This window comes from Naegleria fowleri, assembly GCF_008403515.1.
Source record: "Naegleria fowleri strain ATCC 30894 chromosome Unknown tig37, whole genome shotgun sequence".
NCBI classification, from domain to species: Eukaryota; Heterolobosea; class Eutetramitea; order Acrasida; family Naegleriidae; genus Naegleria; species Naegleria fowleri.
In genome coordinates, this window is record NW_025407969.1 from 232,123 (window position 1) to 246,433 (window position 14,311).

At 36.0% G+C, this 14,311-nt stretch overlaps 9 protein-coding genes across 9 annotated transcripts; 4 read left to right on the forward strand and 5 right to left on the reverse strand.

Moving 5' to 3' along the window:
- Nucleotides 1-245: 245 nt before the first annotated feature.
- Nucleotides 246-1,100, reverse strand: FDP41_004402 (uncharacterized protein; the record flags this gene model as incomplete). The annotated part of the gene is made up of 1 exon (XM_044707813.1): nucleotides 246-1,100. The coding sequence occupies one exon, from the start codon at nucleotides 1,098-1,100 to the stop codon at nucleotides 246-248; it is 855 nt and encodes a 284-aa protein (XP_044561216.1).
- Nucleotides 1,101-1,702: 602 nt separating this feature from the next.
- On the reverse strand, nucleotides 1,703-2,898 carry FDP41_004403 (uncharacterized protein; the record flags this gene model as incomplete). Its single annotated transcript, XM_044707814.1, has 2 exons — nucleotides 1,703-2,765; nucleotides 2,882-2,898. The coding sequence occupies 2 exons, from the start codon at nucleotides 2,896-2,898 to the stop codon at nucleotides 1,703-1,705; spliced, it is 1,080 nt and encodes a 359-aa protein (XP_044561217.1).
- A 185-nt stretch (nucleotides 2,899-3,083) lies between these two features.
- Nucleotides 3,084-4,250, forward strand: FDP41_004404 (uncharacterized protein; the record flags this gene model as incomplete). The annotated part of the gene is made up of 1 exon (XM_044707815.1): nucleotides 3,084-4,250. The coding sequence occupies one exon, from the start codon at nucleotides 3,084-3,086 to the stop codon at nucleotides 4,248-4,250; it is 1,167 nt and encodes a 388-aa protein (XP_044561218.1).
- A 214-nt stretch (nucleotides 4,251-4,464) lies between these two features.
- Nucleotides 4,465-5,358, reverse strand: FDP41_004405 (uncharacterized protein; the record flags this gene model as incomplete). The annotated part of the gene is made up of 1 exon (XM_044707816.1): nucleotides 4,465-5,358. One exon carries the CDS (start codon nucleotides 5,356-5,358, stop codon nucleotides 4,465-4,467), a length of 894 nt encoding a protein of 297 aa, XP_044561219.1.
- Nucleotides 5,359-5,554: 196 nt separating this feature from the next.
- On the forward strand, nucleotides 5,555-8,239 carry FDP41_004406 (uncharacterized protein; the record flags this gene model as incomplete). Its single annotated transcript, XM_044707817.1, has 1 exon — nucleotides 5,555-8,239. One exon carries the CDS (start codon nucleotides 5,555-5,557, stop codon nucleotides 8,237-8,239), a length of 2,685 nt encoding a protein of 894 aa, XP_044561220.1.
- Nucleotides 8,240-8,245: 6 nt separating this feature from the next.
- FDP41_004407 (uncharacterized protein) lies at nucleotides 8,246-9,998 on the reverse strand (the record flags this gene model as incomplete). The annotated part of the gene is made up of 3 exons (XM_044707818.1): nucleotides 8,246-9,031; nucleotides 9,091-9,513; nucleotides 9,642-9,998. The coding sequence occupies 3 exons, from the start codon at nucleotides 9,996-9,998 to the stop codon at nucleotides 8,246-8,248; spliced, it is 1,566 nt and encodes a 521-aa protein (XP_044561221.1).
- Nucleotides 9,999-10,125: 127 nt separating this feature from the next.
- On the forward strand, nucleotides 10,126-10,941 carry FDP41_004408 (uncharacterized protein; the record flags this gene model as incomplete). The annotated part of the gene is made up of 1 exon (XM_044707819.1): nucleotides 10,126-10,941. One exon carries the CDS (start codon nucleotides 10,126-10,128, stop codon nucleotides 10,939-10,941), a length of 816 nt encoding a protein of 271 aa, XP_044561222.1.
- A 412-nt stretch (nucleotides 10,942-11,353) lies between these two features.
- FDP41_004409 (uncharacterized protein) lies at nucleotides 11,354-12,469 on the forward strand (the record flags this gene model as incomplete). Its single annotated transcript, XM_044707820.1, has 1 exon — nucleotides 11,354-12,469. The coding sequence occupies one exon, from the start codon at nucleotides 11,354-11,356 to the stop codon at nucleotides 12,467-12,469; it is 1,116 nt and encodes a 371-aa protein (XP_044561223.1).
- A 132-nt stretch (nucleotides 12,470-12,601) lies between these two features.
- On the reverse strand, nucleotides 12,602-14,182 carry FDP41_004410 (uncharacterized protein; the record flags this gene model as incomplete). Its single annotated transcript, XM_044707822.1, has 2 exons — nucleotides 12,602-13,868; nucleotides 14,004-14,182. The coding sequence occupies 2 exons, from the start codon at nucleotides 14,180-14,182 to the stop codon at nucleotides 12,602-12,604; spliced, it is 1,446 nt and encodes a 481-aa protein (XP_044561224.1).
- Between the last annotated feature and the right edge of the window lie 129 nt (nucleotides 14,183-14,311).

A 14,311-nucleotide genomic window follows, 5' to 3' on the forward strand; every position in this document is an offset into this window, starting at 1 on the left:
AGAAAATTTGATCTTCAATAGTGGAATTGGTTCTCTTAAAACAAGAGATTCAGGAATATGACATCCAAAATATTCAAATTCTAATCTCTGATTTTTCAGGTCTTTAAAGAACATAATAGTTTCATCCAATGAGAGATCTTGTACCTTCTGACCATCCAAATAGTATTCGCAAAGATAATCAAGAAAGTACGTTGAAATAATTCCACATCTTTTCGCATATTCAGAAATTATTTCAGAATTTACACTTATATGTCTTGGATTATCATTCCTATCATTTGTTTCCCATAAATCTCTTTCCAGTTCTGGAGGATTTTTTTTTCACACATTCCAAAATAAAACTTCAATTTTTCAGAGGCAATTTCAAAGACATAATCAAGAGGGTTTTGAAGTAATTTCAACATAAAATCTCTATCATTTCTACCATCTTCAGAAATAAATTTCAACACGAAACCAAAATCTTTTACAGAATTAGAAATACCTTTCAACCAGAAATCAAATGTCTCATGTTTAAGGTGTTTGTGATAATGTGAAATTAGGGCCAATATAATATCTCTATCATTTGAAAAATGTTTCAAATATCTTTCATCTTTTGAAATGGCCATCATAATCATCTCTCGATCTTTTTTTTCAGCAGCATATTTTTCCAAAATATCAACTAATACTGGGTCTTTCATGTTTGTCCTTCGATTTCTTAATGCTTCCAATAAGCAGTCTCTGTTTTCTTGAAAATTCTTGGGAATATTACAAAAGGAACATGGGATTTCACTTTTGAGAGCATTTAAAATGACTTCTTTCCATTCCAATAAGACATCTTTTGGAATATATTCCAGCACTTTCAATTTTTTGTCAACAATGAGTTTCAAGATTCCAATTTTGAAAGGTAACCAAAACTCAACATTTGCAAGCAATTCTTGATTATTATTGCACAATTCTTCAATATCAATTTTTTGGATCATCCATTGATATTCCCAAAAGATATTATATGAATAGTAAAGAACGATTTTCTCAACACAATATCGATCGTCCATGAATTCGAGATTAATTGGACAATTATTCCTATATGGAGTTGTTTCAAATATTTCTCTTTTGCCAACAACCATTTAGCAAATCCTTTGGTTTGGTTTTCAAATTTGGTTTTTATCCATTCACAAAGTTGCTGAATATGAGAGTCTTCAACGCTTGGGGAGCCCGAAGCGAAAGACATTCCATCATTACATGAAGAAGAGGAGAATAATTGAAAATCAATTAGAATGAGTTTGACTCTGTTGTTGGTGAGTGAAGGTGATGGTGGTTGATCCATGATAATAGTGAAGTTGTCTTTTGTGATAGTGATTGGCTTTTGGTGGGAGCAGCCGGATCATCATCCAAGTGAGACTGAGAATGTTGTACTTTCATTTTTTTCTTTAATTCTCGAGTGAGATTCGATTTGTCAAATGTCAAATGAAGAACCCATCTTCTAATGGATTCAGAGTTCACCTATAAAATTTGTAATCAAAGAAAGTTTTTCACTACCGTTGTTATCAATCGGGAGCTAGAAGCACAATTGACGTGGAGATGCTTATGCAACACGTCAATAACCACAATTAAGGACGAATCTGATCATATTTACACTAATTCCAACAATCCTTTGATAAGTCTTGAGCTAATTTTTCTAAGAAATTCATTTAATTTTCAACAAAAATTAATATATTCAATTTAAAAATTATTCCTTATTTCTCTTGTAGTATGATCCATAATTGTTATCAGAGTCCTCTCTCCTCTTTCTCTTGTTGTAATCACTTCCAGAAGAGGATCCTGGAGGTGATGTGGATGCATTGTAGTATCTATCGTTGCTTGGTGGTCTATTATCCGATCTTGGATACCTATCTCCTCCACCACCTCTAGAATCTCGATGATGAGGCTGTTGTTGATGTTGTTCGTTGTAATATCCTCCTGACCCAGATGATGAGGAGCTAAATCTTCGATTATCACCTCCTCTGTTGTCATTGTATCTGCCTCCACCAGTGTTGCCACTGATATTGCCACCTCTTGGAACAAATCCAGGTTTAGAGGGAGGTGTGGGAAATTGAGGTTGCTGATGTGGTGGCTGTTGATCTCTATGTTGTGGTGGTCTGTGTCGGTGTTGACCTCCTGCATATTGAGCATTGTAGTCAGATGAAACACCACGATGATGTTCATGATGATAATGATGAGTAGGTGTCTCATGTTTCTGTTTGTACAATTCATATCTAGTTTCTCCTAGTAAATGTTTTAACAAATCTTCGGATGGCTTCAATGGATGAATATTATTGCAATTAGCTCCTTTAGGGCATTGTTCTTCTCCTCCCCTTTCAAAAGGTCGACATTTTGCTTCCGAAAAATCAAGAACAGGTGAATACTCGGGAACTAACATTCTTCCGGCATAAAACCTTCCTTTCATAATTTGAAAACACTTTTTGGCATCTTCAATATTTGCAAACGAAATATAAACATTTCCGAACATGTGTTCACAAGTATTATCACAAACATATAAATCTTCAATGGTCAGTCCATGTTTGGTTTCCAATTCTTTGAATATATCAGCGTAAAAGTTATCAAAATATTCTCTCAAGAATTCATTCGTGAATGGTCTTAATATTCCGTCTTGATCCACAAAATTAGCGCCTCTCGGATTTGGATACATGTGTCGGATCATGATAGTCTGAGAATAGGCTGGCTTCTGATGCAAATGAGAACATCGATCACCAAGCCTACAAGCTCCGATTTTCCAATAAAACGTGCAATTTCTATTTACATCATCATACAATCATCATGATGCAATTCATAATTTTCCATCATGATGGTTATTGTTGTGGAGAACGAGAAACGTGAGCGAATAGAGCAGAACGAGAAAAAAACTTACTTTTGCTCGGTTTGCATTTTTTTCTTGTAATTTCCGCCTTCAAGCAATCCGTCGACGTCTTAATCTCAGTGGCAAAACTCTTCCTGCTGTTGTTGTATAATACACCATTATATTATATTATAATACTGGGACAACCACATATCTTGTCCTGTGTTCATTTGAAACTGAGAATGTGCAAATTCCGGTTCCGATCAACAAAAAAATGTCTTCTGACTCTTCATCCGGTGTGCCATCGTTAAATCCTTTTGAGATGGTAAAATCAAGCTGCCAACGAGTAGCTTCCATCGAAACGACTCATGTCAAATTCAGCACGGAAGGTGCTATTAAATTTATTGAACAATATTTAATTCCAAATTTGCAAAGTATTAAAGAAAAGGCTTGTAAGAAAGGTGCTCTTCCTTTCCAATTTGATTCTGTGGATCATGAAGCTAATTATCGTTGCTTGTATGGATTACTACAATTTGGATCGGGATTTAGAAAATTATTACACGAGAAATTATCAAGAGGAGCAAGTGAAACTATTGAAAGAGGTCTTATTAATTGTTTTCTATCGGAAAATGTTGCCATTTCATCCCTGGGTGTTGATATGATGGACAAAGTGTCTGATAATTATTTCGCACTGGAACAATACTTTCAAGTACCAGCTAAAGAAGAAGCTCCTCACGAGAAATATCCATTAATTAAGGTGCAGAAAGATAGTTCATTGAAACCATTTGCCGAGAATTTGAAGATGGTACTGAGCGAAACTTCGAGAAAATTGAGAGAACGATCCTCTGACTCGTTTGCCACATTTATGAGAAAAGTCATTGCAGAGTATGAAAGAAAGAAGCAACACGAGGAGAAATATAGTGATGTTAGAGGGATTGGAAAAGCTGCTTTTGTGGTAAATGAATTGGTGAAAGTATTCCCTTTTGCACTTGATGACAGTGCACTCTATGAGAATGTCAATCACGAAAAATTCAAAGTCTATCTCTATAAGAAAGCACAATTAATTGTCGCTGAATTACATATCCATTTACACGAAGAGGACCCAACATTTTTCTTCCCAGATATTCATGAAATGACAATTTTTGTTGACAATGTTATTCCTGCAACGCTGATAAAATCAGGAGTTTTAGAAATCGATGAAGAAGTGAGATTGAAAATTCAAAATGGAAAACCATTCAAGTATGGAAGCAAACCAGAAGTTGAGTTACGAGCTCTTGCTGTTCATGCATCAGAAGAAATTCTTCGAATCGCCAATAGCGAACCCTACAATGCAGGTATCAATAGTTTACATTTGGACTATTATTTGTGGGGCGAGTTGGGTAAACAGGAAGAATTTAGAAAGTTTGAACGACATTCCACTCCTGACACTGTTTTTTATTGAGGATTGATGATCTTCCAAAAAGCATTAAAAACACATTAATTTATTACGTTAAATTACCTTAATTCCCATCATGAGCAGAATAATCAAACCAGCTGTTCATCATTAAAAAATAGATAGCTAAATGGTTAATGGCCAAAAATTTCAACTAATACATCATCTGTCCAACAGGTATTTACAAGGATCAGATAAAAGTGCACACATGTATGGCATCATATTAATGTTCATCTTCGTAGTGTTTTTGTTCCTGTGCAGGTTCATCAGAATAGTGATTGTCAAGATCGTGAGGGCTCGATTTGACCTTCTCCTCGTGTGAAAAACCTCTATTAATTCGTGTCTTTCTTTGGTATCTAGGCGGAATTACAGATCTAGTGGTAGATGACTCGTGCATCTCCTCTTCGTGATGATTAATATCGGAAGGTTTTTTGTGTAAAAGTTCATTCATCTTTCTCTCAAATTCAGCATCATATTCCTGTTGTGCAGTCAAAATAGCTGGCTTGTACTTGTGCTTTGGGTCATCAATTTGGGACATCAACTTTCTCATCATGTATCCATATGGAGTACAAACTTGAGAAAATGTATACGTATAAGCAGCAATTCTCTCATTTCCGATGTATCCCAAAGCATACGCAAAAATACCAGCCTGAATAGCGAGCGATGTGAATGGATTCAATGAGCGATAGGGTCTCACTCTACAAATTTGTTTAATGATATATGCTCGTAAAGGATAGTAAAAAACGTCTTTCTTGTGTCCAACAGTGGCTACCCATGAAACAAGACCCGACACAACAAAAGCCTTCATAATTGTATTGGAATTTTGATTGGCTAATTTCATCCTTGCAACATTATCTTCGGGTTGTAATTCATACATATTCTCGGTTTGCCATTGATACATCAGCCTGCCAACCTTGGCGACTTTTTCAATCGTTGATGATCCTTCCACTTTGATAGAGTTTGGATCCTTTGCAAATACAAAAGGTTCCTTTCCTTTTGGTTGAATGACATTTTGTTGTTGATGTTGATAGGGTGTTTGTGGTTGTTGTTGATAATTTATTGTTGCTGTTGTTGGCGATGATGATGGTGGAAATTGCCTTGATTGTTCGGAATTCATTTTTTTAAAGCTTAATTAGGCGAATCATCATGCCGTTTGCAATAAAACATGACTCATGAGTCTCTTCTCGAGGTAGTCAGTACAGTTCAATTATAATACCTAGCAATGAAACTCATCAAACAACAGTGGTGAGTATAAAGCATCATCAAGAAGCTTCTACCAATCCAATTCAATGGACCATTTCGTGTACAAAAAAATGTTCAAAATAACCGAGTTGGTTTCCGCCACATTTTCTCAGGCTTCTTCTGTGGTGAGCCAACATTTCATACCAACACCGACTACCACTACTGCCAGCGCTGGTGGTAGTGGCAGTGCATCGGTCATTATCAATTCTACCTTAAATTCATCTTCAAATATATTATCATCAGCCTTAGCATCGGCTGCTCCTCACTCCAACTTTGATGCCATTTCTGAACAGTTTGCTCAATTCATTGAGAGGATTGGAAAGGTTCAGAGTCGTGAGTTAGAGTATGAGGAAATACAGAAAATGAAGAAGGAATTAAGGACGAAATTATCACAAAATCCCAATTTGATCAATGATCGATATGAAATGAAAGAAGTCATTTTGAGGCTTCTCTATTGCGAGATGATGGGACACTCAACTGAGCACTTTGCAGCTATTCATGTTGTCAATTTTTGTGCTTTAAGTGACCTGTCAGTGTATGAGAAGCGACTGGCATATTTGGCGTTGACTTTGTTGTTGCATCGAAATCATGAATTAATGCTTCTAATGATTAATGTCATTCAGAAAGATTTAAAAAGTCCTCGATATTTGAATGTGGTATCAGCCTTAATTGCTTCGGCTAAATTAATTAATTTGGAAACAATTCCTGCAATTTTGCCATTTGTTGTCCCTCTGTTAAAACATCAAAGGTCAGAGGTGAGAAAACGAGCCATATCTACACTTCATTCGTTCTATTTAATGGAAAGAGAGAGAAAATGTTTCAATGTTGGCGCCTCAAATGACGACTCTTTTTCTGGAAATTATTTGCAATATATTGATTTGTCACTTAACGACTTTGATACTTCTGTGCTGCACGCTGCAATGTGTTTCTTGTGCGACTATGCCGCAGACTGTCACATCCAATTAATTTCAAAACAGAAAGAGTATCTATCACAAAAGTTAATCGAAATTATTCCATACGAACTGAAACATATCGACAAACGAGTGTTAAAACTCTCACAAGTAGTAGTATCAATATTGAACCAAATTATAGAGTGCAATATTTTCACAGACTATATCTATGGAAAGTTACCAGCTCCTTGGTTTCAAATCAAAGCTCTACAATGTTTGTCATTATTGGGACGATACAACAAACAAGTAAGCCAAGAAATGTATGAAATTATTAAATCAACTTACAAGAGAGCTGAAAAAGCAAAGAACGATATTGGAACGGCTGTCATGTTTCAATGCATCAAAACAGCAACCAATATTTATCCCTCTCCTCAACTTCTCAATTTCATATTTGATGCTGTTACTCGGTATATTTGGAATCAAGATTTCAAAAATGTAAATTCGAGATATGTTTCTCTTGAAATGCTAAGAATGGTTCTTAAATCAAATCCAGGACTGGTATTAAAACACCAAGACATGGTTATTGATTCTTTAGATAGTCATGATGAAACCATTCAAAAGTTAACCACCAGGCTATTAGTGAAGATGGTCAATAAGAAAAATGTGAAATTGATTGTGGAAAGGCTCACTAAATGTTTGAAACATGTGATATCTGTAAACGATCTATACATGGCTGAAGAAATAATTGGATATGTCAGTATCATTCTCGAAAAATATGGTTCCATTGATCTTAAATGGTATTCAACAGCACTTATCAAATTTCTCCAAGTTGTAGGCAATGAAAGAAATATGGAAGGAAAGCCACTCATTTCTGAAAATGCCACCAACAAGTTTACACAAACAATTTTGAACTTGCAAACTGGTGAAGAGGAGAATACCATTCAATTCGTATCTACTTTCTTGTTTAGAATCCTCGAAGATGCGGTACATGGATCGAAAAATGACTTCTCTAATTCCATTTTCACTATTGCAATTTGTGTTTTAAAAGGCATGAACAACACAACAGAGGATAAAAGCTCCAGGCTACCAGCTGGAGAGCACCTTGTAGACTTGTTCGTTGATATGTTAAATTCGCCGCTCGATGTAGACTCTAGTGTAAAATGCTGTATTCTAAGTTCATTACTGGACATTTACGTACAAGCTTCTTGGAAAGATAAGCTCTTTGAGAGAATTGAAAATTCTCTGAATGTGTTAAAATCAAGCAGAAACGAAGAGATTGTTGAGAGGACTTATCAATTATTTTCCATACATTCAAATGCCAGAAATTGTGACTCCTTTTCATCCATATTTTCAAGAGAGAAAGTGGCTACTGATTCTGATCTACCTTTTGTGAGGAGTTTTGTTATTGAGCAAATCAAGAAAGGTGCTTCTCTATATTCCAATCAAAAGAAAAAAGAAGTATTTGAAGCCTTGTTGTCTCCTGCCTCATCAAAAGCTAACAAACCCCTCATTATTAAGGTTGACAATATTAATCAAACAGAATTAAAACTCAAGTCTGATCAAGTACAGAGTGCGACCAATGATGCACATCCTGAAAAGAAAAACAAGATTATTTGGGGTCCTGAGGATTCCATCACAGTGGAGGAAGAAAAGCTCATCAATGACAAACCTGAAGTGGTGAAAATGTGTAACGTCAAACTGAAAGAAAGACAATCATTTCATCATGACTCTAAGCAACAAACAACTAATGATTTTGCAAAGGCTGAATCAAACAATGTCAGTATGAACAGTGCTGACATCACATCAAATGCAGAGGCTCTTCAGGAAACGGAAGAATCTGAAATGATAATTACCATAACATGCTGAACCTTCTCACTTGATAACAATATCCGTATTCAAGATGATGGAAAACATGTTATGCACAATTTCAAACATTCGCTCAAGCGAGAAAGTATCTGTTTCATTCTCCAACATTGAATCTGAACTTTCCAATGGTTGACCACTGCAAATCGTTTGAGTAACCGAAGTGCATTTGCTATACTCTAATCCTGATGTGGAAAGAGCAATCCAAATCATGTCTCTAAGGCTCTCATGGAAAGTGTTTGGAGGAAGTGTCGATTTTCTCTCTAACGTTTCGCAGTAAGATTCCATTACTTGCATACATTGAGTGAGAGTGTTCAATTTGTTTGCTGTATATTCTTTGTGCTTTAAACAATTCCAAAGAAATATCATACATTCCCAATATTTTTCTTCATAGAGACGAACTTTCAAACTGCTGCAACAAATGACACATGAGATAACAGATCTTGTGAAATTCTTGCCAAGAAGGGTCACATACTTGTCCGTTGAGTTGTGATAAATGTTCTCGTGTTCAAATCCTTCTAAAGGATTAATGGAGATTTGGGCACAATGTTGTTCCTCTGAAAATAATTCTTCCAAAAATATTGAAGGAAGCGGCATAATATTGCAAATGTGAAAAATTTTGTTTGCATCCTTTTGTGAAATATGATACATGTAACAAATTTGATGATTTGTGAAAAGGTCTCGTAGAGGTTCAGCTATTTCTCCTGAACAAAATACGATCTTGATATAATTTTCCTGCACAAAATTCAAAACGTTGCTGTCCATTAAGTGACCCTCAATGAATAGACATTTCCCCTGTATTGTTGCGTGTTCAGAGTTTTCACAACGAATGTTCAACTAGAATGAGCACATACCTCCACAGCAAATCCAACACTTGAAAGATTAGAAAAATGAACAGGCAACACGAGTCCGTGACAGATAAAACTTTTCCTTCCTGTTCCCATAAATTTGTAGCAATTCACTCGTCCGTTATTAATGAATAGAGAAAGAGTCGTGCCATTTCGTGAAAAGGTCTCTAATGGCAATGCCAATAGAGATTCTGTTGCAAGTCGAAGAGGTTCGTTTTCTCCTTGAATTGCTTTTTTGTGAATGCGGTCCAAAAACGAATACATTTCATTTTCCTTGATGGCAATAGAATGTGATCGAATTTCTTGAATGCATGTTTCACAAAATACAGTTAATGCTTGAATGATTTCTTCAGATTTAAATCCCTCTTCCAATAGCCGTAAACATTTCTTGGCGATTAATCCAATGAGAGTCACCGTTTCAGCAGATGCCTGAATGAACATTCAAGTATTGCGTCATCATGATAAAATCAAATATTTAAATGTAAATACGGAAACAAGTTCCAAATTCATAATTCCATACTTCATAAAATCTCGAGAAATTCTCCAATCCTACCTACACTCATCAAATACTTCTCTCGATAATCCTCCTCCAGAAATTTCTCTCTCAACATTAATAAAAAGACATGTCTCAGCGACACATTTTGCAAATATCCCTCGACACGACACGTGATCAAAGAATCCGTACAATTGTATTGCCTACGAGAGAGTGATGTTGTGTTTGTTGAATTCGAGTCATTCGATTTCCTGAAATGGGTCGATTCATCATCGATTATAAATTTTGTATTTTGAATGACTCCGTGAGCTTCCATGCTTGAAAATGAACTCAAACTCGAAACACAGTGGTAATACAAGATCCATAAACCATCACAAAGATGCCGTTGATCATGATTCGGAGTGTGAATGGAAGGAAGCATTTTTTTATTTTACTTTTTTTCACATCAATTAATTCGGGGAGGGGATCGAGAGCGTAGCTACCAGCAACGCAATCAAAGATTCTCCTTCCATATTGGGCCTAACTTAAAAAGTGCAATTAGCAAAAAAATGCAGTTCCACAACGGACCCAGTGCTGTAAAGCATCGAAATAAGAGGCAACATCAACAATCCTCATTCACAGTTCATCCAACTTCGACTTTTCAAACACCTCAAACTCCATCATCACAGGAATTAAAATTTAATTGCAATGGCTTCCCATCCGATAAATATTCAGAGCTGCTTTTTGGTGATTGTATATTCAATGCAAACTATAAGCCGATTGCAATTAAAACAGGGACCAAATTGAAATCTGTTGAATGCAATCAACTCGGCACAAAAGCAACCGGGATTTGCAATAATTGCCAATCTACAATGAACCACCTTGATCAAATTATTTCAAAGAAAGATGTTATTTTCCAACAAATTGCTGATGGAGTTCGTCCCGCACCTAAAAGTTTACTTGCGTATCCTTTACTCATGTATGAAATAATTAGCAAGTTAGTGGTTCATTCAAAAGAGTTAACTGAGACCGAATCTGAATTAGTGTCATTATTTCGACAAGCCCAAGAACATTATGATTCAACCTGGAATTTTGAGTCAGTGAATGTTGAGTATGTGATGGAATCACCACAAAAGAAAGTTAAATTAGATCTCAGAACAGAACCTACTTGTAAACCTTGTTTGCCAGAAATGAAAAAACCTTTTGAGGATACATTTTTCATGCAATTTATATTCGACCAATTACGAAATTATAATAGAGATCCGCGTCATCACCAGTATTCTGATATTGCAAAACGTTTTTGGATTCTTGTTAAATATTATGCAGGAAAGCAATTTTTTGTCAGAATGGCCGGAGCACGAAATCAACATCAACCATGTAATTAGTTCAACCATTTACATTACAATCTCATAATTCCTGAATTAGCTACAGTCAAAAATTGGATTCCAAAAGGTAGTCGTGGTATCATTCCGTATTTCAAAGAAACTCTTGAAGATATTGTTTCAAAAGCTGTTGTGAAGCATCTGCAACTTCGTCAAACCACCCTGCAATAAACATTTTTTTGGTTTGCTACTTTTATAGTTAGGCCCAAAATGGAAGGCAAAAGTCTGATTGCCTACGCTCTCGATCCCCCTCCCCGAATTAATTGAAAAGGATGAAGTTTCTTCCATGTGTTAATCACGGTCTTTCGATCGGATTTAAAAGCAAAAATTGTTTTTCTTAATTGTGGAGATGTTACTAATTGACTTGCCCGATTTGGACAAGTTCAAGTTCAGCACAAAATTATAATTTAAAAAAATGTCTCGACCACACATTTCCAACGTCCTCTTAGTCGATCAAACGTATTTCTACAACAAAACTCAAGACGTGGCAATATCAAAATCCATTTTTGATGTAAGATCAAGAAGTCATTACGATGATAGTCATATTCGTGCGAGTTTTTCACTCGGAATGGAAGAATCGGAAATGATTCAAAGTTTGTTGGAACTCGTCAACGGAACAACCACAGCTGAACGAATGGATGAAAATTTAATTACCATAAAATTGAATACACTATTCGGAAAGAATTCCCTGTTTAAATTGAGAGGATTATCCTACAAGACCATTTTGTTGTATGGTGATGAAATTAATAATTGTGGGAACAAGGATTTGTGTTCCAGTAGTATGGCAACAAGTAATGATGAATGCGATACGACTCTTCCACCACCACTTGAAACACCTATTGAAAAATTCACACATGAAGTTCATCCTAATTGTGAGCTGTTTTTACCATCGTGTATGAAATTTTCTACTCCGATTCAATTGAGTGACATGAAAAGATATCCTGTTCTATTGTTGAGTGAATTGTTACGAAGGGAAGGAAAATTAGATAATATTATAGTGTTGACAAGTTACAAATCGTTTTGTGACAAGTATGGATTTCTTTTGACATTGCGAGAAACAGGTATTGGTTATCAAGGAATTTATCCATCAGAAATTATTGAAAACTTTTTATATTTGGGTGATAAGGAAAGTGCTTCGAGTGATGTTGAACTCACTGATTTAGGAATTACATATATTTTAAATATGGCGGAGGAAGTTTCCAATGATTTGGAATTTTTGGAAGTCGCTCCAGGAGTGAAAAAGTATTCCTATTTAAAGTTAGGAACTGGTGACACAATTTCACACAGTATTTCGAACTTGTTCGATCAAGCTAACGAATTTTTACGACAAGCATATGAGAGAAACGGTAAAGCCATTGTAAATTGTAATATGGGAGTGAGCCGAAGCTCTACCACAGTGATTTCATACATCATGAAATATTATGGATTGAGTTTTGAACAAGTGTTTCATCATGTGAAAAACCAAAGAAGTGTCACTTGCCCGAACGCTTCATTCCGAGAACAACTCAAGTCGTTTTACAACAGTCAATAGTTAACTATTTAAATCCAACAAACTTGAAGTTTATTTTTTGGTAAGGAAAAACACCTTACTCGATGTGTTGTTTGTTTTTGAGAGACCTCTCAAATGTCTTCATCAGATCTGTTCATTCATAACCTTTTAGGTTCAAGTCTTTCCGAACAAGGCCAACAAAATACACCCAGGAACCAACATGATCAATGTGCTTACAAAGAACTGAACAATCGCTTTCCATCCTTTCAACTCTCTAAAGAAAATCAATCCACACAAACCAGCCACCACCAAGGACGTCTCTGTCAGTGGCATTCCAATGGTCAATCCTAGTGGTCCTGCGCTCACAAAAGCTGCAAAAAAGTTTCCCGTTTGCCATAACATGGCGGTTAAACAAGGAAAGATGGACAACTTTGGATAAAAACTCAACTCCTTCTTGTATCGAAAGAAATAATAATAATAATACACCACGAGCATGATACTTGTAATTCCCATAGATCCAATTCCAAATCCAACCATATAGACACTTCCTCTGTCACTATCCAATCGTGAGGGTACAAACATTGATCCGCCCGTAATACCACAAGCAACTGCTGCCAGAATTCCAATAAAGTAATCTTTGGAATTTTTAAGGAGAGCAAGAATGCGTTGCTTTCGTTTGTTGTGACGATTCATGTCGTCATTGTTCATGTATTCTTCCTTAGTGGCATTTAAGGAACTTGATGGGTAAGCTCCATAAGCGTCACCTCGATGAATCAATGATTCCTGTTGTGCATGATCATGGAGAGAAGCCTCTTCTTGAGCAATGAGATGATCGAGGTGACTCATAACTCCTCCATAGTTTGGTGTTGTGTTATCATTATTCATTGCAGGATCATAGGATTGATTTTTTCCAAATAACGGCGTTGTTTCTTGAGAATGATGTTGAGTGACTGTCACACTCGCCAAACTTTCATCCTCTATGAGTCCCTTCTTCTCGAGATCATCCTCCTTAGTTGTTGAATTTTCCTTATTGGTTGTTGTCGTAATAACATTCCATTTACTACAAGTGGCAACTCCAACAATTCCCAATATCATCAACACCAATCCCAAAGCAGTCAAATAATAATTTCCAATTTTGCTCTCAAACAACGTCACACCCCATATGAAATTTGTAAGAATAACCACTCCACTCCACAATCCTTGAGCCACACTCAAACCCAATTTATCCACAGCTACAATTGAGAAGATTGAAGAAGGAATCCAAATGGCAGCACCTGCCACACCATACCAAGAGAAATACCATTCATTCCAAGCAAGAACAAGAAAACTGAGAAGAAAGACAACAGCAGAAAAGTAGAATTGGTAAATCATGGGATCAAAATTGACATCTCGGACGTATTTGATTTTTAGCGGAGCTGTAAAGGTTCCCCATGTGAGAATGCTGTTGTTGTGAAAGACCATCAACAAAACCATTTGTCAACAAATTCAATCATAAAATTCACAAAGATTACGACCATGAATAGTTACGTGTTGATAATGATGATTTGCTGCTCCAAAGTAGTGTCATCAAACCTACCAAACAGCAACACCAATCCATCCAAACCACTCCGAATACAACCATGATGAATTGGTTCCGTTCGTGTGATAATTTGTTGAATTCTGGAATATTTCAAAATTTTCGTGCAAGAAGGGAAGAATTGGAAAGAGAGGTTTTGTATCCACAAGCAATGGCGAAGAAAAAGGTGTTGGAACCATTTTGTGTTTTTTTGTTCACATATATGAAACACCTTCGGAAAATTTTGTGAAAGTGACAATTACGAACGGTGATATGTCTTTTGGAAGCTATGTTGTGAGAACATCATTCCATTGAAGCTTTGTTATTAC